We start from the raw sequence: 26,040 nt of genomic DNA, 5'->3' as shown, positions 1-26,040 counted from the left end.
CATTCTCTTCTGCTTGATCGTAGTCAGAAAGACCCGGATTTCCAGAACCTTGGACAGTTCAGAGCTGGCTCTCCCAGAACAGATGCTCCACCACCTCTTTTACTCTGAGACAAACCTCGTCTTGAAAAAGGCTTGTCTGCCTTTTCCAGGGAATTCCACATTTTTTCACTTGTGCCCTGGCCCTCTTGTCCTGCACGTCTGCACTGCTAAGAACAGCCGGGCTCCCTCAACTTCATTCTCTGCAATCAGGAATTTGCGCACACTGATGACAACCCCCTGTCAGCCTTGTCCCCTGGGAGTCAGTCCCACCTCTCACAGCCTCTCCTCTGGGAAAGATCCTCCAGGCCCTTTAGAATCTTTTTGGCCCTGAACTGGTGTCAATTCACTAAATCTACTTCATTTACATGTGGAAAGCCCAGAACTGCTCAGAACACCTCACATGGGACCTCACCAGTGCTGAGGAGACACCAAGAGTCACCTCTCCCTGCTTCATCACAACACTGTTCCCAATCTGGACCTGAAGACTTGGGGACCCTTTTCCCACAAAGATACAGGGACACCTCCTGCTCTACTTTTCCTACCCAGAAACACAGGGGCAATTTCTCAGAAGAAAACTATTCTTACCTTTGATACTTGTTATGAACAAAAAAAGGGTTACCCATTTTTTTTGGTAAAGGTTGTAGAATTACAAGTTTAACCAGTTCTAGAGGAGTGCTTTTGTTGGCTGCATGTTGTAATCACCTGTTAAGTATCAGGTTGTTAGCCTTCTATGGTTGAGAAGTCACTATTGTATCAGCATCACCCTGCTTACAGCCAGGTGGGAGGATGGCATCCTCCCCCCCAGATGGTGGAGGGGAGGGAACCAGGAGTTGGTATGCAAAATAAGTTTAGAGCCAAGATGCAATGGAGCAAGACCCCACTCCAAACGCAATTAATAAACCCCTAAACCAGTGAGCCAGTATAGATTTTAGGGATCAAAATAGTGTCTAGACTCTAGGGGTGAAGTCTGGAGCCAGCAGAGACTCTGAAAACCTTAATAGCTCCTCACCACAACTTCAGAAGATGTTGGTTGGAGCCAGGACGTGAGACTGCAAACTGAAGTCGGGATCTGGGGGAGTGCATACCCCCGCCTGCTCTCGTGAGGACAGACCCCCAGCTCTGCTCCCTGGTGGACAAAGCTGCATTTGCCTCCTCCTCCGAGTCACTCCAGGGAGCTGCTACGGCAAAACCGCGTATGCATCGGGCCTCCCAGCCTTGAGCTGATCACTTTTAATAAAGGCATCAAAAAAGAAGAAAGATCTCCTGCCCTGTTTATTTCAATATTCATACATTCCTTCCTATCAGGGATGACTCCTACCAACAAACAGCCCTTGGCAAAGCCCTTGCTGGGCTTCAGCGCCAGATTTTCAGGGTTGCCCCAATGGATCCAACTCCTGGCCTAGAGCACTGGGGGCTTGCTGCCATCTGGGCTTTGGGACACTGACCACAAGCCTCTGGGTCCAGCCCTTCAGACTTTTCTTAGGCCCTGACACAACCTGGATTTGCCTGGTTGTCAAAGATCATGAAATGCTCACCTGCAACAACCCTGGGTGACTTCCCAATCCTCTTTCTGACAACCACAAGTGGTCTGAGCCCTTTGCACTCAGCCCAAGTTGGGAACTAAATCACCCTGGATAGCAAAAGCTTAAAAGCAAGAGGGGCACCAAGATGTTCACAGAGTAGAGTGAACAGGAAAAGTCAGGTCTAGTGTCAGGCTTAGGCAGGTGGGATCAAGCTGGGGAGCAATAGAATTTGAGGGAAGGGGCAACACCTTCAAGACATCTGCAAATCCCAGAGCAGTGAGACAGGGCTGGGAGGGAATGGGGCTCCTCATCACAGCACATCCACAAACCACAGCTCAAGAGTGTCATGGGGTCATTTCACTGGTGACACCACACTCTCCTAAATTTCGGCTGTTTATTGAGCCCAGCCTAACACCATCTTCCATGCAAACCCTCTCAAATACCAGCTTGTGCTTAAAAGCTGCTGTCAAGGTTTGATGGACAAGACCTCAAGAGAATGACATGGAATCACAGAATTTAATGAAGAAATGCCCATACCATGACAAAGAAGGAAAGAGGAGCATGCTGACCATCAGGCAGTAATTATTAATATATCACAGGAACACAATATTAAGACTTAAGGGATGTAAGATATGAAACCTTGCAGCTTGAATGCATAATAACAGAACTGGAGTCACAGACCAGCCATGATAAAAAAAGGACCAGAAACCACTGATTAATGGGGGTTTTTTTTTTTGATTTCTTAATGATGTTAAGATCTGCACTTAAAATGAAAGAATTTGTTGTCATATAATTTTCTGAAATCCAAATGGACCATAACAATGAAGCAAATCCATCCTGACCAGTACCTGGTTTTCCAGTTTCTTTCTCTTGAACTCATTCAAGCCAGAAAAGGATGAGTCCAGTCTTGACAAGGCAACGGCAAACCACAGCACACAAGTGCCACAAAATGACCTCACTGATGACATCGCATTTCTCCTGGGCTCTAATTGTTTATTCAACCCTCCCTGATACACGCTGAACAATCACATCCTTCCAAACACCAACTCTCGCTCTAAAGCTGCCGCCAAGGTCAGATGGACACAGCATCAAAAGCAGGACATGGAAATGCAGAATTGCATAAAGGAAAACACTCTCCACCACAGGACTCACCAGGCATGTCCAGACAAAGCTGCTGCCTAAAAAATGCCTCAAGGCCACAGGACAAGGCTGTCCTGCCCCTCCACAACCAGCATAAAAGCCGGCCCAGAGCCTCACTCCCTCATACACTTCTCCTCACACCTTCTCCTCCTGCCAACAACCAGGTGAGCCTCAAGCCCCTGACCCTGCTGTCCCCCTGGCTCCTCTCTTCCAGCACGCTCAGCCCCAGCCTCAGCAGCCCTCACGCCTCCCCACAGCCCCAAAACAGCCTCCACACTCCCTCACCCTCTGGCATCGCTGCCCCTCACACCCCCACACCCCTGTCCTGCCTCACCCCCCTCTCTCTTCCAGGCACCCTCCACACCACACCCATGGCCTGCAACAGCCTCTGCCGTCCCTGCGGACCCACCCCGCTGGCCAACAGCTGCAACGAGCCCTGTGCCCTGCAATGCCAGAACTCCAGCGTCATCATCAACCCTTCCCCTGTGCTGGTCACCCTGCCAGGACCCATCATGACCTCCTTCCCCCAGAACACCGCTGTTGGATCCACCTCCTCCGCTGCTCTGGGCACTGAACTCAATGCCCAGGGACAGCCCATCTCTGGTGGATTTGGCTTTGGCCTTGGCTACGGCCTGGGAGGCCTGGGCTGCTATGGCAGGAGGGGCGGCTACATCTGCTAAGGGCCCTCAGCACCACCCCTGACAACACCACCTTGGTGCTGTGGCAATAGCTCCTGCAAGAAAAGCACCTTGGCTGATGGTCACCCTTATGGCATTTCACGCCACCTCCCTTCCCACTTCTTTCTCCCGCCTTGTAATTCTTTTGCCTCAATAAAGTTTTCCTGGAATATAGCCTCAGATGTCTCTTCCTCCTTTGTTCTACCATGGCTCTTGTAACTTCACCTAGCGCAAAATTAAGGGTCAGCTGGCCATTGGTGTGTGTGGAAAATGGGCCACAAGACCTCTCCTGGGATGTTTGTCAACAGCAGACCCATCCACTGAGCTTCCAGAATGCAGCACAGGCCCTTCCTTTTCCCAAAGCCTTGGACACACCAATGCACTTGTGCCCATATCCCCAGCACAATCTCCCGATGGCAGCACACATTTGTCCAACGCTTCCTCCCCCAGCTCTTCTCTGAACATTCCAGAACTGGAATCCAGGACTGCACAAGGAACCTGGGGAAATCCATTAGTTCAAGCTAGCCTGATCCCCAGACAAAGCAACCATCCTTCCCTCAGCTGTCCCTCACAGAAATGGTTCTATAGATTCTTCACCAACATCCTTGCTCTTCTTTGGACATCCCCAAGCACCTCAATGTCTTTCTTGCTGTGAGGGGCCTAAAACTAACTCAGATTCAGGGGGTGGCCTCACCAGCACCCAATACAGTGGGACAGTCACATCAGCAGAACTGCTGACCCCACTATAGGTAATACAAGCCAGGACACCACTGGTTTTCATGACCACCTGGGAACACATTGGACCATGTTCAGCTACTGTCAACCAGTACCCCCAGATCCTTTTCCCACTGGCAGCTTCCTAGTCACTCCTTCCGTAGCCTGGAGATTTAAGTCTTTACTAAATTCCAAGAAAAAAATCATCCACACCATTTTCTTCACTTACTAAGGAGGTCACATTGCCACCTCAGGTGGTGAGGTTGGTCAAGCACGACCTGATTTTGCTAAAGTCAAGTTGGCTGGGCGTGATCACCTGGTGGTCCTGCAGGAGCCATTAAATTCTCTCAAGATGACCTGCTCCAGCAGCTTCTGCAGCACCGGGCTCAGACTGACAGGCCTGGAGTTGCCCAGACCCTTTCTCTGGCCCTTCTTCTTGGGAAGAGTCCCATTTTCAAGCCTACGTCAACTGGCACCTCTCCAGTTAACCAGGAGTGCTGGCAAAAGATAGCAAGTGCCTTGGGAGCATTTTCACCAGCTCCCTCAGAGCCCTTAGATGGATCCATTCAGTACCACACACAATTCTGTCACTGACCATCCTCACTGGATTAGAGGGGATTGAATTTTTCTTCCTGGTAAGGAACTTTCTCCCTCAGCCGGCCGCTGTGCCCATCCCAGGAAGCAGAATCACAGTAAAGGGAATCATTAGTGCTCTAGGAACCTCTTGCAGGTGACCAAAGACTCATTGTAGAATGGTTTTTCTTGGAAAGGACCTTGAAGATTCTCTTGTCCAAACCCCTGCAGTGGACAAAGGCACCTTCCACTATCCCAGGCTGCTCAAAGCCCTGGCCTGGCCTTGATCATTACAAGGGTTGGGGCAGTCACAGCTTCTCTGGGTGACCTGTGCCAGGCCCTCATCACCCACAGAGGGAAGAATTTCTTTTACAATATCCCATCTAACTCTATCCTCTGGCAGTGGGAAGACATTTCCCCTTGTCCCATCACTCTCTGTTTGTGTAGGAGATCATGGAGTGCAACCCAACCTGCTCAAGTAAGGACAGCTCAACAAAGCTGCCCATGACCTTTGTCAACTCCAGATTTAGTAACTTGAGGCCATTTCCACTTGTCCCATCACTTGCTAAAAGGGAAGAGCAATAATACTCTTACAAAATAGTCATTTCAGACAGCTGAAGAAAGAGAGATAATTTCTTATTTGGCTGCCTGGTCTGCATCTAAAAACCTGCAGATCCTAAAACTGCTACTCAAAATCTTGTTCTCCAGATCCCTCAGCAGCTGTGTCTAGAGTGTGTCCCGCCACAGAAGAATCATTGTAACAGCAGGGTGGCAAAGTCAGAGCAGAACCAAGGAGAAAGGCAAGTCCAAAAGACAGGTTTGGTGACCAGGTGGTGATGTGAGGAAGAATGACTGTGATGGAAAGGTCAGTTCCTCACTCATGGCACAGCTGCAAAGACCAGACCATCCAGACAGGGCTGTAATGAAATGGGGGCCCTTTCACAACACACCCACAAACCAAACCACACAAGAGCAATAGGGTAGAGACTATAATGACACCTCTAAGTTACTGACATCAATTCTTCATTCTTGGACACACATCTGAAATGCACAGCCCTCCCAAAATAAAAACTGTCACTTTAAAGCTGCCGCCAATGTCAGATGAACACAGACCCAAGAGCAGGAATGACTTTGCAGAGTTGGGGGAAGGAAAACATTCCCCACCTCATGACTCACCAGGCTGGGCCAGGCAAAAGCTGCTGCCTGCAAAATGCCTCAAGGCCATGGGAGAAGGCTGTCCCGCCCCTCCAGAACCAGCATAAAAGCTGGCCCAGAGCCTCTCTCCCTCACACACTTCTGACAACTTCTGCTCCAGTGCCAACAACCAGGTAAGCCTCAAGCCCCTGCCCCTGCCTCCTTCCCCAGGGGCCTGCTCTTCCAGCAGGCTCTATCCCCAGCCAGGCAATCCTCACGCCTCCCCAAAGACCCACAACACTCTCCACACTCTCTTGCTTCCCTTACCCTCCTTACACACCACCCCTCGCACTCCACCAACCCTGACCTGCCACACTGCCTTCTCTGCCAGGGACCCTCCACACCACACCCATGGCCTGCTACAACAGCTGCAGTCCCTGTGGACCCACCCCGCTGGCCAACAGCTGCAACGAGCCCTGTGCCCTGCAATGCCAGAACTCCAGCGTCATCATCGACCCTTCCCCTGTGCTGATCACCCTGCCAGGACCCATCATGACCTCCTTCCCCCAGAACACCGCCGTCGGATCCACCTCCTCCGCTGCTCTGGGCACTGAGCTCAATGCCCAGGGACAGCCCATCTCTGGTGGATTTGGCTTTGGTGGCCTTGGCTACGGCCTGGGAGGCCTGGGCTGCTATGGCAGAAGGGGCGGCTACATCTGCTAAGGGCCCTCAGCACCACCCCTGACAACACCACCTTGGTGCTGTGGCAATAGCTCCTGCAAGCAAAGCACCGTGGCTGGTGTTTGCCCTCCCTACTCTGCCAACCTGCTCCTTTCAATCTCTTTCTCCTTTCTCTTCATTTTTATTCCCTCAATAAAGTTCTGTTGCATCAAAACCTGTGATGCCTCCTTTTGTGTTTGAATCCTTAGTCAGCATGAGTGAACAGATCATTGGGTAGATGGAAAAGGGGCAAAACATCTTTCTTAGCAAGTCTGTCACCACCTGTACCTCCCAAGACTGACAAGGGATGTAAGGGAGGAGGGAGACAAATTTCCAGTACATGAGATACAACCTCATCACCTGATAACACCAAAGGCTTTGACACATCCATGCTCTCCCATGCATGGCTCTGGCAAAGCCACTCCATGCCAGAACATTCTTGACAAATTCTCTTCCCATCTGGATTCTCAAACACTCACCACAAACAGAAAAACAACATCACCCACTTGGACAGGGACCCTGGGGAACCCTCCTGTCCATGCTAGAGCAGCATTTCCAGAACTATGGACAGGTCAGGATTGGATCGCCAATGACAGACACTCCACTGCCTCTTCCCCTCTCTGACTACTTTCACAATGAATAGTTCATTCTTTGCCAAGGAAATTCAATCTGTTTTCATTTCTGCCCTTGCCCTCTTTTCCTTCATGGCAGCACTGCGGAGATCAGCCAGCCTCCCTCGACTTCATTCCCTGCCACTAGGGATTTGCACACACTGATGACCCTCCCCAGTCCATCCTTGTCTCCTGGGAGCCCCAGGTATCTCAATCCTCTGTCAAAGGGCCCTTAGATTGTCTTGGTGGCCTTGCACTGGTTTTGTTTCAGTAAGTCCATGGGGTTCTTCTGCTGGGGAGCCCAGAAGTGCCCATACCAACCCACCTAAATGTTGAGGATGTTGAAAAGTGTTGGCTCTATGGATACAACTCTTGAACTACTTCCCTGGAGACTTGACTTCACCTGGACTTCTGATCTTGCCCAGAATGTTATAAATGAGAAAAATCTATCAGTCCACTTCACTGACGCTTTACACAACCTGTCCATTCTGGGATTGCCTGGCGTGATGCCATAAGAGACTCAGTGAATATCCCAGGTGAAAAATGGAGGTTAAAACCAGCCATGTCTCTCTCATATTCCCCAGTTAGCTGCTCTTCTCTGTAGCTAACACAGAGGTCGCTAATTTTTGATTTTGCCCCCCAAAATTATTCCTAACTTCTCCTCATTAGCTTCTTGTCTGACCTGCTCTTGGCAGTGCTTCACAGAATTACAAAATTGTCCCATCCTTGTCTGCAGGAACAAGGTCCCTGGAAAGCCCCTAGCAAATCAGGGGGAGTAAATGCACTGCAATGGGGCAGGTGCTAATGCCCAGCACAGCTGCAAAGGCCAGAGCAGCCTGGCAGGGTGAAGAGGGCTCCTCTTCACAACACACCCACAAACTAAACCACACAGGTGCCACAAAATGACCTCACTACTGACACCCACACTATTCCTAGGTATTCTTGGACATTCTGGTTTCCCTGAAACACACCTTCCAAGCAAATCTTCCCAAATACCAACTCCCACTTCAAAACTGCTGCCTAGGTCAGATGGATGTGGACTCAAGGGCAGGACATGGAGTTGTACAGCTGCTGGAAGGAAAACACAACCCACCTTCCCATCATTTGACCAGCTGCAACAGGCAAAACTGATGTTAGGATTTCCATTCAGGTGCCTCTAGAGAGTAACAAGGTTACTCTCTTTTTCTGAAAATTAACATCTCCAGTTCCTTCAAGGGCTCCTCGTGTCTTGTTCTTCTTATCTTTCACCAGCTATGATGAACCAACAGAAGACTTTGGGGAGCATGGGAGGGTTCCCTAAACACCTACATGGGATAGCCTGCCCATTTCCAGTGGAAAAATTTTGGCCTATGGACAGTGGAAACATGGTAGGGAGGGAGAGAATGGAATGGAAGGGGAGAGCCCTGACTCCCAAAAGAGCTGCAAAGCCCAGAACAGCCTGATGTGGCTGTGTTGGCAATGATGCACGTCCTCACAAGACACCAACAAAGCAAAGCACACAGTGACTTCACAGATGACACGCCACTGTCCAAAGCTTTGGTCATGACTACAGCCTTTTCTGAAATACATCATCACCACCAAATTTTGGTCTCGTAAACTCACTCAATAAAGTGAGGGCAAAGGACAGATGGACACAAAATCAAGAGTAGGATATGGCGTTGCAGAGTCTGGGAAGGAAAATACTCCCCGCCTCACGACTCCACAGGATGGGCAAGGCAAGACATGCAGACTCCAAAAAACCCCAGGGACAAAGGCAGGGTTACCTCACCCATCCAGGACCAGCATAAAAGCCAGCCCAGTGCCTCTATCCCTCACATACTCCTGACGCTTTCTTCTCCAGGGCCGACAACAAGGTGAGCCTCAAGCTGCTGACGCTCCCTCCTTCCCCATGGCCCTCATCCAGCCGGCTTTACCCCCAGCCACAGCTACCCTCATGCCTCCACAGACACCCACAACACCCTCCACACTCTCTTACCTCCCTTGCCCTCCTTACACACCACTCCTCGCACTCCACACCCCTGCCCTGCCTCAGCCCCCTCTCTTTCAGGCACCCTCCACACCACCCATGGCCTGCTACAACCGCTGCAGTCCCTGCGGACCCACCCCACTGGCCAACAGCTGCAACGAGCCCTGTGCCCTGCAATGCCAGGATTCCCGCGTCATCATCGACCCTTCCCCTGTGCTGATCACCCTGCCAGGACCCATCATGACCTCCTTCCCCCAGAACACCGCCGTCGGATCCACCTCCTCCGCTGCTCTGGGCACTGAACTCAATGCCCAGGGACAGCCCATCTCTGGTGGATTTGGCTTTGGTGGCCTTGGCTACGGCCTGGGAGGCTTGGGCTGCTATGGCAGGAGGGGCGGCTACATCTGCTAAGGACCCTCAGCACCACCCCTGACACCTCCAGCTCTGGCAACAGATCCTGCAAGCAAAGCACCCTGGGTGATGGGAGCCAGCCTCGCACATCAGACCAGCTCTTCTCACTTTCTTCATCTTCCCTCATCCTTCCTTTGCCTCAATAAACTTCTGCTGCATCAAAGCTTTACATGCCTCCTCTCCTTTTTGAATACTGCCTCACATACTTACCCAGAACAGTGCCAGAAATAAACAGGCCATTAGAGTAGATGGAAAACAGCACATATTTTTTTGGCCACATGTCCCTACTAGTAACAACAAGGCCTGTACAGGAAAATTGGAAAACATGACACAAAGCCATCACCTTCTACACCAAAGGCTTTGACACATCAATGCTCCCAGTTCATCAACGACTCGAGATAAGTCTCTCCATGCCAGCATACACTTGACAAACTCTCTTCCCAATAGGAATCTCCAGGCTTTCAGCACAGTGTGGAAACTATATCACATCCACTTAGGCACAAATGCTGGAGCTCAAGTGCTTCAACTCCCCTGCTCCAGCTGAGTCAGCAAGAGAAGGATTCACAGCACCATGGACAGGGCAGATTGAGATCACCCAGCACAGACACTCCACCACCTCTTCCCCTCTGTGACCACACTCATTTTGAAAAATTCGTTCCTTCTTTACCAAAGAAATTCCATCGCTTTTCCCTTTTGCCCTTGTGCCTCTGTCCAGGACATGCACATTGCTGAGAACAGCCAGGCTCCTTCATGTCTTTCCCTGACAGCAGGAATTTGCACACACTGATAGCACCCCTGTCCATGCCTATCTACTGGGAGCACCAGCTTTCTCAGCCGCTCCTCTATGAAAGATCCTCCAGGCCCTTAAGAATCTTTCTGGCTCTGAATTGGAATTGCTTCCTTGAGTCTATGGATTTCTTCCAAGAATTTTCTGAAACCTGTCTGAACACTGGTGACATCCGTTGAGTCAGACTTCAACACTGGTGACACCTTTCTCAACTGAGGCTTGACTGAGACCTTGTGGTATCTTTCGTCTCCACCAGTGCCACAGGGTCCTGCTCTGCAAAGCTCCTACCCAGCCTCTCAACTCAAAGCATGACCTGGGGCCCATTGCCATTAATATCCAATAGCCGAACTTCCCATTTTCGCAGCCTGAACCTCAGGAGATGCCTTTAACCCTCAGTCTCCAGTTCCCTCTGACGAGTGGCACAACCAAGTGGTGCCTTACCCACTCCATTCAGCTGCCAGCTTGCTGCGGGGAAAACAGTCCCACTGCCCACATCCTTTTTGTGAAGGTTGAACAGGATTGGACTCATGGATACAACTCTTGACCTACTTCCCTTGAGACCTTATTCCATCTGGGTTTTGGGCCACTGATTAAAAACCTCTGAGCCCAGCCCCTGCAACTGAACATCCTCAGTTCCTTCGCCTGGACCTCGTGTGCCTTGCTCTCCTTATCCTTCACCACTTTCCTTCCCTTTCTGTTAGAGCCCAGCTCTATGAAACCACAGTGGGACCTTCCTGGGCCCAGCAAAGATGACCACTAAGGATGGGCCAACACAAAACTCCAGTGAGCATGGGAGGCCTCACTACATCACAGAAATCACTTTCTGATCACCCATATGAGAATCCATGCATATAGACAGCCTTTGAGATATGGAGGCAAGAAGAGGAAGGAGTGAATGAAAGGGAAGAGTCCAGGCACTCACAGCTAAACAGAGGCAAAGCCCAGACCACAGTGACAAACCTGCAATAGTTTCAGACCCCAACTCACAACCCACCCACAAACCCAAAACCATGAGTTCCAAAGGCTGACCTCACGCACGACACCCCAGCTCTCCAAAGGATTACTCATCTCTTCAGTCCCCTTTGACAAGTGCCATGTCAGCAGCCTTTGCTCTCAAATAATCACTCTTTAAAGGAGGAATGACTGTGATGGAAGGGGCAGCTCCTCATGCACAGCACAGCTGCAAAGCCCAGATCATACTGACATGGCTGTGTTGGAATGGAGCCCCTTTCCATGGCACACCCACAAACTCAAACACACAACTACCACTAAATGACCTCACAGATGACACTCATATTTCTCTTAGGGCTTTGTTGCATATTTTGGCTTCTCTGACACAAAACTTCCATGCCAATGCTCCCAAATAAAAACACTCACTTTCATGCTACTGCCAAGCTCAGATAAACATGGTCAAAAGAGCAGGACATGACATGGCAGAGTTGTGGGAAGGAAACCACAACCCACATCCAGACTCAGCATGCTGTGCCAGGCAAGAGCTGCAGACCACAAAATGCCCCAGGGTCTAGGGCCAACGCTGTCCCGCCCCTCCACGACCAGCATAAAAGCCGGCAGAGAGCCTCTCTCCCTCACATCCTTCTCTTGAACCCTTCTGGCTCCTGTGCTGACCACAAGGTGAGACTCAAGCTCCTGAAGCTCCTGCTTCTGCTCCCATGGCCCTTCTCTTACAGCACGCTTAGCCCAAGCCTCAGCAGCACTCATGCCTCCTCCGAGCCCCACAACTCCTCACAAACTCCATCGCTCATCTAACATTCTGCTCTTTGCTCCCCCACATCCCCTACCCTGCCTCACCCCCCTCTCTCTTACAGGCACCCTCGACACCACACCCATGGCCTGCCACAACCGCTGCAGTCCCTGCGGACCCACCCCGCTGGCCAACAGCTGCAACGAGCCCTGTGCCCTGCAATGCCAGAACTCCAGCGTCATCATCGACCCTTCCCCTGTGCTGATCACCCTGCCAGGACCCATCATGACCTCCTTCCCCCAGAACACCGCCGTCGGATCCACCTCCTCCGCTGCTCTGGGCACTGAACTCAATGCCCAGGGACAGCCCATCTCTGGTGGATTTGGCTTTGGTGGCTTTGGCTACGGCCTGGGAGGCCTGGGCTGCTATGGCAGGAGGGGCGGCTACATCTGCTAAGGACCCTCGGCACCACCCCTGACACCACCAAAACTCTAGTAACAGCTCCTGCAAGCAAAGCACCTCTGCTGATGGGAGCCAGCCTTGAACATCAGACCAGCTCTTCTCACTTTCTCCATCTTCCCTCATCCTTCTTTTGCTTCAATAAACTTCTGTTGCATCAAAGGCTAACATGCCTCCTCTCCTTTTTGAATACTGCCTCACATACTTAGCCAGCACAGGGCCAGAAATGAACCAGGCCATTGGAGTAGATGGAAAAGGGGACAAGATATTTGTTTGGCTCCATGTCCCTACCAGTAACAACCAAGTCTGGTACCGGAATATTGGTTAAGGGGGTACCTTCCAAAACAGGATTTACAGCCATTACTTTCTACACCAAAGGCTTTGACACATTCATGCTCTTCATTTCATCAAAGATTCTGGGCAAGGCTCTCCATGCCAGCACACACTTGACAAAGTCTCTTCCCACCAGGAATCACAAGCCTTTCCGGCAACAAGGGAAAACTATATCACATCCACTTAGGCACAAACTCTGGAGGGCAAGTGCTTCAACTCCCCTGCTCAAGCTGAGTCAGCAAGAGCAGGATTCCCAGAGCCATGGACAGGGCAGATTTAGATCACCCAGCACGGAGACTCCAACACCTCTTCCCCTCTGTGACCACTCACACAATGACAAATTCTTTCTGTCTTTCATTCTTTACCCAAGGAAGTCCATCTCTTTTCCCTTTTGCCCTTGTGCTCCGGTCCTGGACATGCACACTGCTGGGAACAGCCAGACTCCTTCACGTCTTTCCCTGACAGCAGGAATTTACACACACTGATAGCACCCCTGGCCATCCCTGTCTTCTGAGCCCCAACTTTCTCCACTTCTCCTCTATGGAAGATACTCCAGCCCCAAACAATCTTTCAGGCCCTGAATTGGAATTGTTTCACGGAGTCTATGGACTTCTTCCAAGAATTTTTTTAAACCTATCTTGAACACTGGTGACACCATTTGAAGTGAGGCTTCATTGAGACCTCGTGGTCCCTTTGTTCTCCACCAGCACCACAGGGTCCTGCTCTGCAAAGCTCCTACCCAGCCCATCAGCCCAAAGCATGACCTGGGGCCAATTGCCATTCCTGCCCAGATGCAGAACTTCACGTTTTCCCCTCTCAGAAGCTCACAAGATGCCTTTAACCCTCACTCTCCAGTTCCCTCTGACCCGTGGCACAACAAAGTGGTGTATCAGCCACTCCATTCAGCTGCCAGCTTGCTGAGGGGACAACAGTCCCACTGCCCACATCCTTTTTGAGGAGGTTGATCAGGGTTGGCCCCGTGGATAAAACTCTTGATCTCCTTCCATTGAGACCTTACTCCATCTGGATTTTGCGCCACTCATTAACAATCTCTGAGTCCAGCCCCTCCAAGTGATGAACCCCAGTTCCCTCAACTGTTCCTTGTGTGTCTTGTTCTCCTTGTCCTTCACCACTCTCCTTTCCTTTGTGTAAGAGCCAGGCTCTGTGAACCAACAGTGGGAAATTCTTGGGCCCAGGTAAGATGACTGCTATGGATGGGCCAACATAAAACTACAGCGAGCAAGGGAGGCCTCCATAAATCTCAAACATCACTTTCTGATCACCCACATGAGAAGCCAGACTTATAGACAGGCTTGGAGAGATGGAGGCAAGGAGAGAAAGGAATGAGTGGAATGGAAGAGCCCATGTACTCACAGCTAAACAGAGGCAAAGCCCTGACCAGATTGACACAACTCTGAGATTTTGAGGCCCCTCTTCACAACACACCAACAAACCCAAAATCATGACTTCCACAGGCTGACCTCACACATGACACCCCACCCCTCCAAAGGATTACTCATCTCTTCAGTCCCCTTTGACAAGTGCCATCAACACCAGCCTTTGGTCTCAAATACTCACACTTTAAACGTGGAATGACTGTGATGAAAGCAGCAGCTCCGCATGCACAGCACAGTTGCAAAGCCCACACCAGCCTTACATGGCTGTGGTGGAATGGGGCCCCTCTTCACAACACACCCACAAACTAAACCACACAAATGCCCCTAAATGACCTCACTGATGACACTCATATTTTTCTAAAGTTTTGTTGCATATTTTGGCTTCTCTGACACAAAACTTCCATGCCAATGCTCCCAAATAACAACTCTCTCTTCAAAGCTGCTGCCAACCTCAGATGGACATGGTCAAAAGAGCAGGACATGACACGGCAGAGTTGTGGGAAGGAAACCACAACCCACATCCTAACTCAGCACGCTGTGCCAGGCAAGAGCTGCAGACCACAAAATGCCCCAGGGTCTAGGGCCAACGCTGTCCTGCCCCTCCATGACCAGCATAAAAGCCAGCCCAGAGCCTCTCTCCCTCACATCCTTCTCTTGAACCCTTCTGCTCCTGTGCTGACAACAAGGTGAGACTCAAGCTCCTGAAGCTCCTGCTTCTGCTCCCATGGCCCTTCTCTTCCAGCAGGCTTAGCTCAAGCCTCAGCAGCCCTCACGCCTCCCCAAAGCCCCACAACTCCTAAAACACTCCATCGCTCTTCTGACATTCTGCCCTTTGCACCCACACCCCCCTACCCTGCCTCACCCCCCTCTCTCTTACAGGCACCCTCGACACCACACCCATGGCCTGCTACAACCGCTGCAGTCCCTGTGGAGCCACCCCGCTGGCCAACAGCTGCAATGAGCCCTGTGCCCTGCAATGCCAGAACTCCAGCGTCATCATCGACCCTTCCCCTGTGCTGATCACCCTGCCAGGACCCATCATGACCTCCTTCCCCCAGAACACCGCCGTCGGATCCACCTCCTCCGCTGCTCTGGGCACTGAGCTCAATGCCCAGGGACAGCCCATCTCGGGTGGATTTGGCTTTGGTGGCTTTGGCTACGGCCTGGGAGGCCTGGGCTGCTATGGCAGGAGGGGCGGCTACATCTGCTAAGGACCCTCGGCACCACCCCTGACACCACCAACTCTAGTAACAGCTCCTGCAAGCAAAGCACCTCTGCTGATGTGAGCCAGCCTTGCACATCAGACCAGCTCTTCTCACTTTCTTCATCTTCCCTCATCCTTCTTTTGCTTCAATAAACTTCTGCTGCATCAAAGAATTACATGCCTCCTCTCCTTTTTGAATTCTGCCTCACATACATATCCAGCACAGAGCCAGAAATGAAAAGGCCATTGGAGTAGATGGAAAAGGGGACAAGATATTTGTTTGGCTACGTGTCCCAACCAGTAACAACCAAGACTGCTACCGGAATATTGGTATAGGGGGGACCTTCCAAAACAGGACTTACAGCCATTACTTTCTACACCAAAGGCTTTGACACATTCATGCTCTTCATTTCATCAAAGATTCTGGTTAAGGCTCTCCATGCCAGCACACACTTGACAAAGTCTCTTCCCACCAGGAATCACAAGCCTTTCCGGCAAAGAGGGGAAACTATATCACATCCACTTAGGCACAAACTCTGGAGGGCAAGTGCTTCAACTCCCCTGCTCAAGCTGAGTCAGCAAGAGCAGGATTCCCAGAACCATGGACAGGGCAGATTTAGATCACCCAGCACGGAGACTCCAACACCTCTTCCCCTCTGTGACCACTCACACAATGACAAATTCTTTCTGTCTTTCATTCTTTACCCAAGGAAGTCCATCTCTTTTCCCTTTTGCCCTTGTGCTCCTGTCCTGGACATGCACACTGCTGGGAACAGCCAGGCTCCTTCACGTCTTTCCCTGACAGCAGGAATTTACACACGCTGATAGCACCCCTGGCCATCCCTGTCTTCTGAGTCCCAACTTTCTCCACTTCTCCTCTATGGAAGATACGTCAGCCCAAAAACAATCTTTCAGGCCCTGAATTGGAATTGTTTCACTGAGTCTATGGACTTCTTCCAAGGATTTTTTTAAACCTATCTTGAACACTGGTGACACCTTTTGAAGTGAGGCTTCATTGAGACCTTGTGGTCCCTTTGTTCTCCACCAGCACCACAGGGTCCTGCTCTGCAAAGCTCCTACCCAGCCTCTCAGCCCAAAGCATGACCTGGGGCCAATTGCCATTCCTGCCCAGATGCAGAACTTCATGTTTTCCCCTCTCAGAAGCTCACAAGATGCCTTTAACCCTCACTCTCCAGTTCCCTCTGACCCGTGGCACAACAAAGTGGTGTACCAGCCACTCCATTCAGCTGCCAGCTTGCTGAGGGGACAACAGTCCCACTGCCCACATCCTTTTTGAGGAGGTTGATCAGGGTTGGCCCCGTGGATAAAACTCTCGATCTCCTTCCATTGAGACCTTACTCCATCTGGATTTTGCGCCACTCATTAACAATCTCTGAGTCCAGCCCCTCCAAGTGATGAACCCCAGTTCCCTCAACTGTTCCTTGTGTGTCTTGTTCTCCTTGTCCTTCACCACTCTCCTTTCCTTTGTGTAAGAGCCAGGCTCTGTGAACCGACAGTGGGAAATTCTTGGGCCCAGGTAAGATGACTGCTATGGATGGGCCAACATAAAACTACGGCGAGCAGGGGAGGCCTCCATAAATCTCAAACATCACTTTCTGATCACCCACATGAGAAGCCAGGCTTATAGACAGGCTTGGAGAGATGGAGGCAAGGAGAGAAAGGAATGACTGGAATGGAAGAGCCCATGTAATCACAGCTAAACAGAGGCAAAGCCCTGACCAGACTGACACAACTCTGAGATTTTGAGGCCCCTCTTCACAACACACCAACAAACCAAAAATCATGACTTCCACAGGCTGACCTCACACATGACACCCCAGCTCTCCAAATGATTACTCATCTCTTCAGTCCCCTTTGACAAGTGCCATCAACACCAGCCTTTGGTCTCAAATACTCACACTTTAAACGTGGAATGACTGTGATGAAAGCAGCAGCTCCGCATGCACAGCACAGTTGCAAAGCCCACACCAGCCTTACATGGCTGTGGTGGAATGGGGCCTCTCTTCACAACACACCCACAAACTAAACTACACAAATGCCCCTAAATGACCTCACTGATGACACTCATATTTTTCTAAAGTTTTGTTGCATATTTTGGCTTCTCTGACACAAAACTTCCATGCCAATGCTCCCAAATAACAACTCTCTCTTCAAAGCTGCTGCCAAGCTCAGATGGACGTGGTCAAAAGAGCAGGACATGACACAACAGAGTTGTGGGAAGGAAACCACAACCCACATCCTAACTCAGCATGCCGTGCCAGGCAAGAGCTGCAGACCACAAAATGCCCCAGGGTCTAGGGCCAACACTGTCCTGCCCCTCCACGACCAGCATAAAAGCCAGCCCAGAGCCTCTCTCCCTCACATCCTTCTCTTGAACCCTTCTGGCTCCTGTGCTGACAACAAGGTGAGACTCAAGCTCTTGAAGCTCCTGCTTCTGCTCCCATGGCCCTTCTTTTCCAGCACGCTTAGCCCAAGCCTCAGCAGCCCTCACGCCTCCTCCAAGCCCCACAACTCCTTACAAACTCCATCGCTCATCTAATATTCTGCTCTTTGCTCCCCCACATCCATGTTCCGCCTCACTGCCTTCTCTTCCAGGCACCCTCCACACCACACCCATGGCCTGCCACAACCGCTGCAGTCCCTGCGGACCCACCCCGCTGGCCAACAGCTGCAACGAGCCCTGTGCCCTGCAATGCCAGAACTCCCGCGTCATCATCGACCCTTCCCCTGTGCTGATCACCCTGCCAGGACCCATCATGACCTCCTTCCCCCAGAACACCGCCGTCGGATCCACCTCCTCCGCTGCCGTGGGCACTGAGCTCAATGCCCAGGGACAGCCCATCTCGGGTGGATTTGGCTTTGGTGGCTTTGGCTATGGCCGGGGAGGCCTGGGCTGCTATGGCAGGAGGGGCGGCTACATCTGCTAAGGACCCTCGGCACCACCCCTGACACCACCAACTCTAGTAACAGCTCCTGCAAGCAAAGCACCTCTGCTGATGGGAGCCAGCCTTGCACATCAGACCAGCTCTTCTCACTTTCTCCATCTTCCCTCATCCTTCTTTTGCTTCAATAAACCTCTGCTGCATCAAAGCCTTACATGCCTCCTCTCCTTTTTGAATTCTGCCTCACATACTTACCCAGCACAGAGCCAGAAATGAAAAGGCCATTGGAGTAGATGGAAAAGGGGACAAGATATTTGTTTGGCTACATGTCCCTACCAGTAACAACCAAGACTGCTACCGGAATATTGGTTAAGGGGGGACCTTCCAAAACAGGACCTACAGCCATTACTTTCTACACCAAAGGCTTTGACACATTCATGCTCTTCATTTCATCAAAGATTCTGGTTAAGGCTCTCCATGCCAGCACACACTTGACAAAGTCTCTTCCCACCAGGAATCACAAGCCTTTCCGGCAACAAGGGAAAACTATATCACATCCACTTCGGCACAAACTCTGGAGGGCAAGTGCTTCAACTCCCCTGCTCAAGCTGAGTCAGCAAGAGCAGGATTCCCAGAACCATGGACAGGGCAGATTTAGATCACCCAGCACGGAGACTCCAACACCTCTTCCCCTCTGTGACCACTCACACAATGACAAATTCTTTCTGTCTTTCATTCTTTACCCAAGGAAGTCCATCTCTTTTCCCTTTTGCCCTTGTGCTCCTGTCCTGGACATGCACACTGCTGGGAACAGCCAGACTCCTTCACGTCTTTCCCTGACAGCAGGAATTTACACACACTGATAGCACCCCTGGCCATCCCTGTCTTCTGAGTCCCAACTTTCTCCACTTCTCCTCTATGGAAGATACTCCAGCCCCCAAACAATCTTTCAGGCCCTGAATTGGAATTGTTTCACTGAGTCTATGGACTTCTTCCAAGGATTTTTTTAAACCTATCTTGAACACTGGTGACACCATTTGAAGTGAGGCTTCATTGAGACCTTGTGGTCCCTTTGTTCTCCACCAGCACCACAGGGTCCTGCTCTGCAAAGCTCCTACCCAGCCTCTCAGCCCAAAGCATGACCTGGGGCCAATTGCCATTCCTGCCCAGATGCAGAACTTCATGTTTTCTCCTCCCAGAAGCTCACAAGATGCCTTTAACCCTCACTCTCCAGTTCCCTCTGACACGTGGCACAACCAAGTGGTGTATCAGCCACTCCATTCAGCTGCCAGCTTGCTGAGGGGACAACAGTCCCACTGCCCACATCCTTTTTGAGGAGGTTGATCAGGGTTGGCCCCGTGGATAAAACTCTTGATCTCCTTCCATTGAGACCTTACTCCATCTGGATTTTGCGCCACTCATTAACAACCTCTGGGTCCAGCCCCTCCAAGTGATGAACCCCAGTTCCCTCAACTGTTCCTTGTGTGTCTTGTTCTCCTTGTCCTTCACCACTCTGCTTTTCCTTTGTGTAAGAGCCAGGCTCTGTGAAACCACAGTGGGAAATTCTTGGGCCCAGGTAAGATGACTGCTATGGATGGGCCAAGACAAAACTACGGCGAGCATGGCAGGCCTCACTACACCACAGAAATCACTTTCTGATGAGCGCCATGAGAAGCCAGGCTTATAGACAGGCTTGGAGAGATGGAGGCAAGGAGAAGAAGGAGTGAATGGAATGGAAGAGTCCAGGCACTCACAGCTAAACAGAGGCAAAGTCCAGACCAGATTGACACACCTCTGAGAGTTTGGGGCGCCTCTTCACAACACACCAACAAACCCAAAACCATGACTTCCACAGGCTGACCTCACACATGACTCGCCACCCCTCCAAAGGATTACTCATCTCTTCAGTCCCCTTTGACAATGCCATCAACACCAGCCTTTGGTCTCAAATACTCACACTTTAAACGTGGAATGACTGTGATGAAAGCAGCAGCTCCACATGCACAGCGCAGTTGCAAAGCCCACACCAGCCTTACATGGCTGTGGTGGAATGGGGCCCCTCTTCACAACACACCCACAAACTAAACCACACAAATGCCCCTAAATGACCTCACTGATGACACTCATATTTTTCTAAAGTTTTGTTGCATATTTTGGCTTCTCTGACACAAAACTTCCATGCCAATGCTCCCAAATAACAACTCTCTCTTCAAAGCTGCTGCCAAGCTCAGATGGACATGGTCAAAAGAGCAGGACATGACACGGCAGAGTTGTGGGAAGGAAACCACAACCCACATCCTAACTCAGCATGCTGTGCCAGGCAAGAGCTGCAGACCACAAAATGCCCCAGGGTCTAGGGCCAACACTGTCCTGCCCCTCCACGACCAGCATAAAAGCCAGCCCAGAGCCTCTCTCCCTCACATCCTTCTCTTGAACCCTTCTGGCTCCTGTGCTGACAACAAGGTGAGACTCAAGCTCTTGAAGCTCCTGCTTCTGCTCCCATGGCCCTTCTTTTCCAGCACGCTTAGCCCAAGCCTCAGCAGCCCTCACGCCTCCTCCAAGCCCCACAACTCCTTACAAACTCCATCGCTCATCTAACATTCTGCTCTTTGCTCCCCCACATCCATGTTCCGCCTCACTGCCTTCTCTTCCAGGCACCCTCCACACCACAACCATGGCCTGCTACAACCGCTGCAGTCCCTGCGGACCCACCCCGCTGGCCAACAGCTGCAACGAGCCCTGTGCCCTGCAATGCCAGGATTCCCGCGTCATCATCAACCCTTCCCCTGTGCTGGTCACCCTGCCAGGACCCATCATGACCTCCTTCCCCCAGAACACCGCCGTCGGATCCACCTCCTCCGCTGCTCTGGGCACTGAGCTCAATGCCCAGGGACAGCCCATCTCTGGTGGATTTGGCTTTGGTGGCTTTGGCTACGGCCTGGGAGGCCTGGGCTGCTATGGCAGAAGGGGCGGCTACATCTGCTAAGGACCCTCGGCACCACCCCTGACACCACCAACTCTAGTAACAGCTCCTGCAAGCAAAGCACCTCTGCTGATGGGAGCCGGCCTTGCACATCAGACCAGCTCTTCTCACTTTCTCCATCTTCCCTCATCCTTCTTTTGCTTCAATAAACCTCTGCTGCATCAAAGCCTTATATGCCTCCTCTCCTTTTTGAATTCTGCCTCACATACTTACCCAGCACAGAGCCAGAAATGAAAAGGCCATTGGAGTAGATGGAAAAGGGGACAAGATATTTGTTTGGCTACATGTCCCTACCAGTAACAACCAAGACTGCTACCGGAATATTGGTATAGGGGGGACCTTCCAAAACAGGATTTACAGCCATTACTTTCTACACCAAAGGCTTTGACACATTCATGCTCTTCATTTCATCAAAGATTCTGGTTAAGGCTCTCCATGCCAGCACACACTTGACAAAGTCTCTTCCCACCAGGAATCACAAGCCTTTCCAGCAAAGAGGGGAAACTATATCACATCCACTTAGGCACAAACTCTGGAGGGCAAGTGCTTCAACTCCCCTGCTCAAGCTGAGTCAGCAAGAGCAGGATTCCCAGAACCATGGACAGGGCAGATTTAGATCACCCAGCATGGAGACTCCACCACCTCTTCCCCTCTGTGACCACTCACACAATGACAAATTCTTTCTTTCATTCTTTACCCAAGGAAGTCCATCTCTTTTCCCTTTTGCCCTTGTGCTCCTGTCCTGGACATGCACACTGCTGGGAACAGCCAGGCTCCTTCACGTCTTTCCCTGACAGCAGGAATTTACACACACTGATAGCACCCCTGGCCATCCCTGTCTTCTGAGCCCCAACTTTCTCCACTTCTCCTCTATGGAAGATACTCCAGCCCCCAAACAATCTTTCAGGCCCTGAATTGGAATTGTTTCACTGAGTCTATGGACTTCTTCCAAGAATTTTTTTAAACCTATCTTGAACACTGGGGACACCATTTGAAGTGAGGCTTCATTGAGACCTTGTGGTCCCTTTGTTCTCCACCAGCACCACAGGGTCCTGCTCTGCAAAGCTCCTACCCAGCCCATCAGCCCAAAGCATGACCTGGGGCCAATTGCCATTCCTGCCCAGATGCAGAACTTCATGTTTTCCCCTCTCAGAAGCTCACAAGATGCCTTTAACCCTCACTCTCCAGTTCCCTCTGACACGTGGCACAACCAAGTGGTGTATCAGCCACTCCATTCAGCTGCCAGCTTGCTGAGGGGACAACAGTCCCACTGCCCACATCCTTTTTGAGGAGGTTGATCAGGGTTGGCCCCGTGGATAAAACTCTTGATCTCCTTCCATTGAGACCTTACTCCATCTGGATTTTGCGCCACTCATTAACAACCTCTGGGTCCAGCCCCTCCAAGTGATGAACCCCAGTTCCCTCAACTGTTCCTTGTGTGTCTTGTTCTCCTTGTCCTTCACCACTTTCCTTTCCTTTGTGAAAGAGCCGGGCTCTGTGAAACCACAGTGGGAACTTCTTGGGCCCAGGTAAGATGACTGTTATCGATGGGCCAAGACAAAACTACGGCGAGCATGGCAGGCCTCACTACATCACAGAAATCACTTTCTGATGAGCGCCATGAGAAGCCAGGCTTATAGACAGGCTTGGAGAGATGGAGGCAAGGAGAAAAAGGAGTGAATAGATTGGAAGAGTCCAGGCACTCACAGCTAAACAGAGGCAAAATCCAGACCAGATTGACACACCTCTGAGAGTTTGGGGCCCCTCTTCAAAACACATCCACAAACCCAAAACTATGACTTCCACAGGCTGACCTCACACATGACTCGCCACCCCTCCAAAGGATTACTCATCTCTTCAGTCCCCTTTGACAAGTGCCATCAACACCAGCCTTTGGTCTCAAATACTCACACTTTAAACGTGGAATGACTGTGATGAAAGCAGCAGCTCCGCATGCACAGCACAGTTGCAAAGCCCACACCAGCCTTACATGGCTGTGGTGGAATGGGGCCCCTCTTCACAACACACCCACAAACTAAACCACACAAATGCCCCTAAATGACCTCACTGATGACACTCATATTTTTCTAAAGTTTTGTTGCATATTTTGGCTTCTCTGACACAAAACTTCCATGCCAATGCTCCCAAATAACAACTCTCTCTTCAAAGCTGCTGCCAACCTCAGATGGACATGGTCAAAAGAGCAGGACATGACACGGCAGAGTTGTGGGAAGGAAACCACAACCCACATCCTAACTCAGCACGCTGTGCCAGGCAAGAGCTGCAGACCACAAAATGCCCCAGGGTCTAGGGCCAACGCTGTCCTGCCCCTCCATGACCAGCATAAAAGCCAGCCCAGAGCCTCTCTCCCTCACATCCTTCTCTTGAACCCTTCTGCTCCTGTGCTGACAACAAGGTGAGACTCAAGCTCCTGAAGCTCCTGCTTCTGCTCCCATGGCCCTTCTCTTCCAGCAGGCTTAGCTCAAGCCTCAGCAGCCCTCACGCCTCCACCAAGCCCCACAACTCCTAAAACACTCCATCGCTCTTCTGACATTCTGCCCTTTGCACCCACACCCCCCTACCCTGCCTCACCCCCCTCTCTCTTACAGGCACCCTCCACACCACACCCATGGCCTGCTACAACCGCTGCAGTCCCTGCGGACCCACCCCGCTGGCCAACAGCTGCAACGAGCCCTGTGCCCTGCAATGCCAGAACTCCAGTGTCATCATCAACCCTTCCCCTGTGCTGATCACCCTGCCAGGACCCATCATGACCTCCTTCCCCCAGAACACCGCCGTCGGATCCACCTCCTCCGCTGCTCTGGGCACTGAGCTCAATGCCCAGGGACAGCCCATCTCTGGTGGATTTGGCTTTGGTGGCTTTGGCTACGGCCTGGGAGGCCTGGGCTGCTATGGCAGGAGGGGCGGCTACATCTGCTAAGGACCCTCAGCACCACCCCTGACACCTCCAGCTCAGATAACAGCTCCTGCAAGCAAAGCACCTCTGCTGATGGGAGCCAGCCTTGCACATCAGACCAGCTCTTCTCACTTTCTTCATCTTCCCTCATCCTTCTTTTGCTTCAATAAACTTCTGTTACATCAAAGGCTAACATGCCTCCTCTCCTTTTTGAATACTGCCTCACATACTTAGCCAGCACAGGGCCAGAAATTAACCAGGCCATTTGAGTAGATGGAAAAGGGGACAAGATATTTGTTTGGCTCCATGTCCCAACCAGTAACAACCAAGACTGCTACCGGAATATTGGTTAAGGGGGGACCTTCCAAAACAGGACCTACAGCCATTACTTTCTACACCAAAGGCTTTGACACATTCATGCTCTTCATTTCATCAAAGATTCTGGGCAAGTCTCTCCATGCCAGCACACACTTGACAAAGTCTCTTCCCACCAGGAATCACAAGCCTTTCCGGCAACAAGGGAAAACTATATCACATCCACTTAGGCACAAACTCTGGAGGGCAAGTGCTTCAACTCCCCTGCTCAAGCTGAGTCAGCAAGAGCAGGATTCCCAGAACTATGGACAGGGCAGATTTAGATCACCCAGCACGGAGACTCCAACACCTCTTCCCCTCTGTGACCACTCACACAATGACAAATTCTTTCTGTCTTTCATTCTTTACCCAAGGAAGTCCATCTCTTTTCCCTTTTGCCCTTGTGCTCCTGTCCTGGACATGCACACTGCTGGGAACAGCCAGGCTCCTTCACGTCTTTCCCTGACAGCAGGAATTTACACACGCTGATAGCACCCCTGGCCATCCCTGTCTTCTGAGTCCCAACGTTCTCCGCTTCTCCTCTATGGAAGATACTCCAGCCCCAAAACAATCTTCCAGGCCCTGAATTGGAATTGTTTCACGGAGTCTATGGACTTCTTCCAAGAATTTTTTTAAACCTATCTTGAACACTGGTGACACCATTTGAAGTGAGGCTTCATTGAGACCTCGTGGTCCCTTTGTTCTCCACCAGCACCACAGGGTCCTGCTCTGCAAAGCTCCTACCCAGCCCATCAGCCCAAAGCATGACCTGGGGCCAATTGCCATTCCTGCCCAGAGGCAGAACTTCACGTTTTCCCCTCTCAGAAGCTCACAAGATGCCTTTAACCCTCACTCTCCAGTTCCCTCTGACCCGTGGCACAACCAAGTGGTGTATCAGCCACTCCATTCAGCTGCCAGCTTGCTGAGGGGACAACAGTCCCACTGCCCACATCCTTTTTGAGGAGGTTGATCAGGGTTGGCCCCGTGGATAAAACTCTTGATCTCCTTCCATTGAGACCTTACTCCATCTGGATTTTGTGCCACTCATTAACAATCACTGAGTCCAGCCCCTCCAAGTGATGAACCCCAGTTCCCTCAACTGTTCCTTGTGTGTCTTGTTCTCCTTGTCCTTCACCACTCTCCTTTCCTTTGTGTAAGAGCCTGGCTCTGTGAACCAACAGTGGGAAATTCTTGGGCCCAGGTAAGATGACTGCTATGGATGGGCCAACATAAAACTACGGCGAGCAGGGGAGGCCTCCATAAATCTCAAACATCACTTTCTGATCACCCACATGAGAAGCCAGGCTTATAGATAGGCTTGGAGAGATGGAGGCAAGGAGAGAAAGGAATGACTGGAATGGAAGAGCCCATGTACTCACAGCTAAACAGAGGCAAAGCCCAGACCAGACTGACACAACTCTGAGATTTTGAGGCCCCTCTTCACAACACACCAACAAACCCAAAACCATGACTTCCACAGGCTGACCTCACGC

At 51.2% G+C, this 26,040-nt stretch overlaps 4 protein-coding genes and 4 pseudogenes across 4 annotated transcripts; all 8 read left to right on the top strand.

Moving 5' to 3' along the window:
• The first annotated feature begins 3,066 nt into the window (after nucleotides 1–3,066).
• On the top strand, nucleotides 3,067–3,382 carry LOC132335320 (feather beta keratin-like). Its single transcript, XM_059861801.1, has one exon. The coding sequence runs from the start codon at nucleotides 3,074–3,076 to the stop codon at nucleotides 3,380–3,382; it is 309 nt and encodes a 102-aa protein (XP_059717784.1). The 5' UTR covers nucleotides 3,067–3,073.
• A 2,494-nt stretch (nucleotides 3,383–5,876) lies between these two features.
• Nucleotides 5,877–6,695, top strand: LOC132335261 (feather beta keratin-like; annotated as a pseudogene).
• Nucleotides 6,696–9,196: 2,501 nt separating this feature from the next.
• LOC132335204 (feather beta keratin-like) lies at nucleotides 9,197–9,508 on the top strand. The gene has a single exon (XM_059861533.1). It carries the CDS (start codon nucleotides 9,197–9,199, stop codon nucleotides 9,506–9,508), a length of 312 nt encoding a protein of 103 aa, XP_059717516.1.
• A 2,633-nt stretch (nucleotides 9,509–12,141) lies between these two features.
• LOC132335149 (feather beta keratin-like) lies at nucleotides 12,142–12,453 on the top strand. Its single transcript, XM_059861411.1, has one exon. The coding sequence runs from the start codon at nucleotides 12,142–12,144 to the stop codon at nucleotides 12,451–12,453; it is 312 nt and encodes a 103-aa protein (XP_059717394.1).
• A 2,298-nt stretch (nucleotides 12,454–14,751) lies between these two features.
• On the top strand, nucleotides 14,752–15,563 carry LOC132335098 (feather beta keratin-like; annotated as a pseudogene).
• Nucleotides 15,564–18,008: 2,445 nt separating this feature from the next.
• On the top strand, nucleotides 18,009–18,513 carry LOC132335008 (feather beta keratin-like). The gene has a single exon (XM_059861164.1). It carries the CDS (start codon nucleotides 18,027–18,029, stop codon nucleotides 18,336–18,338), a length of 312 nt encoding a protein of 103 aa, XP_059717147.1. The 5' UTR covers nucleotides 18,009–18,026; the 3' UTR covers nucleotides 18,339–18,513.
• Nucleotides 18,514–20,634: 2,121 nt separating this feature from the next.
• Nucleotides 20,635–21,342, top strand: LOC132328298 (feather beta keratin-like; annotated as a pseudogene).
• Nucleotides 21,343–23,571: 2,229 nt separating this feature from the next.
• LOC132334904 (feather beta keratin-like) lies at nucleotides 23,572–24,217 on the top strand (annotated as a pseudogene).
• Nucleotides 24,218–26,040: the final 1,823 nt, after the last annotated feature.

The sequence above is a fragment of the Haemorhous mexicanus genome, chromosome 1, assembly GCF_027477595.1.
Source record: "Haemorhous mexicanus isolate bHaeMex1 chromosome 1, bHaeMex1.pri, whole genome shotgun sequence".
NCBI lineage: Eukaryota > Metazoa > Chordata > Aves > Passeriformes > Fringillidae > Haemorhous > Haemorhous mexicanus.
Note: the sequence above shows the minus strand (reverse complement) of the source record. Positions and strands in the feature narration are given on the sequence as shown.

Excerpts from the sequence above, each read along its gene's own strand:
- LOC132335008 (XM_059861164.1), top strand. The coding sequence starts at position 18,027 with ATGGCCTGCCACAACCGCTGCAGTCCCTGCGGACCCACCCCGCTGGCC.
- LOC132335149 (XM_059861411.1), top strand. The coding sequence starts at position 12,142 with ATGGCCTGCCACAACCGCTGCAGTCCCTGCGGACCCACCCCGCTGGCC.
- LOC132335320 (XM_059861801.1), top strand. The coding sequence starts at position 3,074 with ATGGCCTGCAACAGCCTCTGCCGTCCCTGCGGACCCACCCCGCTGGCC.
- LOC132335204 (XM_059861533.1), top strand. The coding sequence starts at position 9,197 with ATGGCCTGCTACAACCGCTGCAGTCCCTGCGGACCCACCCCACTGGCC.